At 53.6% G+C, this 3,405-nt stretch overlaps 1 protein-coding gene across 1 annotated transcript; it reads left to right on the top strand.

The window, feature by feature from the left end:
* The first annotated feature begins 504 nt into the window (after positions 1 to 504).
* On the top strand, positions 505 to 2,533 carry IL13 (interleukin 13). Its single transcript, XM_057698247.1, has 4 exons — positions 505 to 636; positions 1,687 to 1,740; positions 1,978 to 2,082; positions 2,429 to 2,533. The coding sequence occupies exons 1-4, from the start codon at positions 505 to 507 to the stop codon at positions 2,531 to 2,533; spliced, it is 396 nt and encodes a 131-aa protein (XP_057554230.1).
* Positions 2,534 to 3,405: the final 872 nt, after the last annotated feature.

Here is a 3,405-nt window from a genome sequence, read left to right as displayed (position 1 = left end):
GGTAATGTAACAGACCAGTTCACTGAAAAAATAAAACCCCCAGATGCCCACATTTGATAGACCGTGGTCATAGTGCTCTGTCCAGGATTTCTGGTGACCCAAAGGGATCTAAGGACAGGAGTGGGTGGGCAGCCAGGGTGGACACTGGGCAAAAGTGCTGGATTTCCAGCTGGCACGGTTGACACCAGACTGCCCTCAGGGGCCTCTTGCCTATCCCAGGAGTAAGTTCATCCAGATCTTGGAAACTGCCCTAGACCCCCCCAGGAACAAGTCCATGAGAAATCAAATTTTTTCCTTTATGCGACGTTGGATTTTCCACAAAGTAAAATAAAGATGTGTAAAGATGTGGTTTGTAGATAGTGCCCGACAAAGCGGAGACTAGGGTGTGAGGCGTCACCACTTGGGCCTATAAAAGCTGCCACAAGAGGCCAAGGCCACAAGATACTCAGCTTAAACCAGCCTATACGTCTGCTTCTCACTCTTTCTGTGCTGGCTCTAGGCTCCATGGCGCTCTGGTTGACCGTGGTCATTGCTCTCATCTGCTTTGGCGGCCTCGCCTCCCCGGGCCCTGTGCCTCCCTCTACAGCTCTCAAGGAGCTCATTGAAGAGCTGGTTAATATCACCCAGAACCAGAAGGTGAGTGCCTGCTGGCTAGGGTCCCAACTCTGAGGGTGCAGGGGTGGGGGACTCTCAGGAAGGGTACCGGTCATCGTCTGGGCCATGAAGGCTGGTCCTAAGATGCCTGTAGCGTAGGAAGAAGCCCTGAGGACTTGGGGATGAGCCTGGCCATGAGGGAGAGGAGCCACTCTGGGGGTGGAGGGTGCAGCAATATGTATGGACCCATGAAGGAATTTGGCAGAGCCCCCAGGGACCACTTGCTTCCCTGGCCTAGCCCTGCCTGCCATGGCCAGCTTCTACTCAGCTGTTTCTGAACAGAGGAACGTAGAGAAGGGCTGGCACCCTCCTAGAACTATTTGGCATTTTCCAATTGGATCTGAACGCAGTAATGGGGCCATTATTCACAACATTTTAAGCCCATTCTTATGGAAGACCATTAGTAGAGTTAGCTCCTTTCCCCAGTGGTGATGGCCCACACTTTCTGAGCACAAATAATGTGCCAGGCTTACTGCTGGGGCCTTACATCGCTGCCAACCACCTCAAGAGACAGGTATGTTACCCCATTTTAGTGACTGAGCGTCAGTGAGGTTAATAGACAAAAGTCAGATTCAAAATCGTACTGGTTGACATCAGCGGGTCCATGCTCTGAACTGCAGTGTCCCCAATTCAGAAGGCAGGCTGTTTATACACCAGACCCCCACCCCCTCCCATCTGATTGGCCTGGCCACCCCCTCCCTCAGGTGACCCTGCCCTGGATCTTCCCTGCAGGCCCCCTATTGACCCGCCTGTGTCATCTGTCCTCCCGCCCTGGCTATGGCAAGCTTTACACAAAGCTTGTCCCTCACTGGTTGTGTCACTCAGTTTTTCTCTCTCAGCTCTAAGACCCTGTACAATGGGTCTCCCCAGCTGTGCAGAGCAGGAAATGAAGCTCAGGAACACGGAAGGTCCCAAGCCTGCCCCTATGTGGCGACGCTTGTGGGGCCTGATCCCTGTGGAGACTTGGCCTGGGCTGGCTGGGCAGGCCTGGGACCCTGCCAGCGCTCAGCTCACTGTCGTTTGCTCCCTCAGGCACCCCTGTGCAATGGCAGCATGGTGTGGAGCGTCAACCTGACAGCCAGCATGGTGAGGAACCCTGGACGCTGTGGGGAGGTGGCTGAGGCGATAGTCCTCTGCTTGTCTTTTCTGAGCCTTGCTTACACGGCTGGGGGTTCCAAGCAAGCTTCAAGAGTCACTCTCTGCCCCCTCATAATCTGGGCTCCCCCACTGCCCAGGCCCTCCTCTGCTAGGCCTCTCAGCCCCACGCCTCCTGCAAACTCACTGAATATGCCACCTGACACGCCGGTGTTTTCTTCCCCACAGTACTGTGCAGCCCTGGAATCCTTGATCAGTGTCTCCAACTGCAGTGCCATCCAAAGGACCCAGAGGATGCTGAGCGCACTCTGTCCTCACAAACCCTCAGCTGGGGTAAGGCCCCTCTGCCCTCTTGACACTGCACCCACTTCTGCCAGCCCTGGGCTCACCCTGGGAGCTTCAGGGGAACCTGGCTGAGCATCTGAGGCATGCGTCCACAAAGGGGTAGGCCCACTGTGGAAGGGACGTGCCTTTGGGATTTCCAAGATGTGTGCTTAAGGGCTCCTGACTCCTACCTGGGCTTCAGTTCCACATCTGTAAAATGTGGGGAATAACAGTACCCACCTCATGGGGCTTTTGTGAGGATTGAACCCGCCGGTCCCCAGAAAGCCCCTGGCAGATGCCGATCGTCCTCGCTCTGGCATTCCACTAACACGCTGTCCTCTTTGCCCTGCAGCAGGTTTCCAGCGAGCACATCCGAGACACCAAAATTGAAGTGACCCAGTTCATAAAAGACCTGCTCAAACATTCAAGGAAACTTTTTCACTACAGAAAATTCAACTGAAGCATGAAAAGCTAGCATTATTATTTGCAGAGGCAGACTCTGACCATCTAAGTTGCAGATTTATTTTTCTTTCAGATGTCAGAAATTTCTTGGGGAGACTTGAGGGTTAGGGAGGGGGGTAAGATTTCCTTAGCTTAGACCTGAGCCTGTGCTGCCTGCCTTGAGCCCAGCCGTTCCCAGCTGCCCCATGCCTTGGTGCCCGGGGCTCAGCCTGGTGGGCCTCTCCTCCATCCGGGGCTCGGAGCTCAGTGGACAAGGATGGACACTGCCCCACCCGACCTACCCCTCCTCAGAACAAACTGTAGCGTTACAATGGGTGCCACCTTTGTCAGACAGCCAGTGGAGGAGGCACCTGCTTTACACGGGGGCAAATGAGGCAGACAGCAGCCCAGGCACATTTCTTCTTGGCCTTATTTATTATTGTGTGTTATTTAAACAAGTGTTTTTGTCTGTACTGGGGATAGGGAGGGACTGTTACTGCCAGAACTTGGAGCCAAGGGCCTGGAGACTTGGGGCTCCAGCACTAAAGCAGCACGCATTAGGAATCCCTGGCGATAAGTACTGTATGGAAACTTCTGCTACCTCACTGGGGTCCTGGGGCCGAGGCAGGGGACAGGTGAGAGGCCAGAGTAGCCACTCTTGTCTGACAGCCAGCAGTCGGCCCTCAGCCAAGTAATTTATTGTTTTTCCTTGTATTTAAAGTTAAGTATTAAAATATGTTATCAAAGAGTTAATAATATATAGAAGAGCAGCCTAGAACACTGCGTATGGTGTGTGTGGATGGGGGGGAGGGGTCATTGGATAAGCTGTTTCATTGACTCTGTCAAGCTGGAAGCCAGAAATAAAGATGATGACAAGAGACCTGATGGTGT

The sequence above is a fragment of the Hippopotamus amphibius genome, chromosome 1, assembly GCF_030028045.1.
Source record: "Hippopotamus amphibius kiboko isolate mHipAmp2 chromosome 1, mHipAmp2.hap2, whole genome shotgun sequence".
In the NCBI taxonomy this organism is placed as follows: domain Eukaryota; kingdom Metazoa; phylum Chordata; class Mammalia; order Artiodactyla; family Hippopotamidae; genus Hippopotamus; species Hippopotamus amphibius.
This window is presented reverse-complemented; position numbering and strand designations above follow the sequence as displayed.

Excerpts from the sequence above, each read along its gene's own strand:
- IL13 (XM_057698247.1), top strand. The coding sequence starts at position 505 with ATGGCGCTCTGGTTGACCGTGGTCATTGCTCTCATCTGCTTTGGCGGC. Across the intron at positions 637-1,686 it reads ATATCACCCAGAACCAGAAG|GCACCCCTGTGCAATGGCAG; the intron begins GTGAGTGCCTGC and ends TTGCTCCCTCAG. Across the intron at positions 2,083-2,428 it reads CTCACAAACCCTCAGCTGGG|GTTTCCAGCGAGCACATCCG; the intron begins GTAAGGCCCCTC and ends GCCCTGCAGCAG.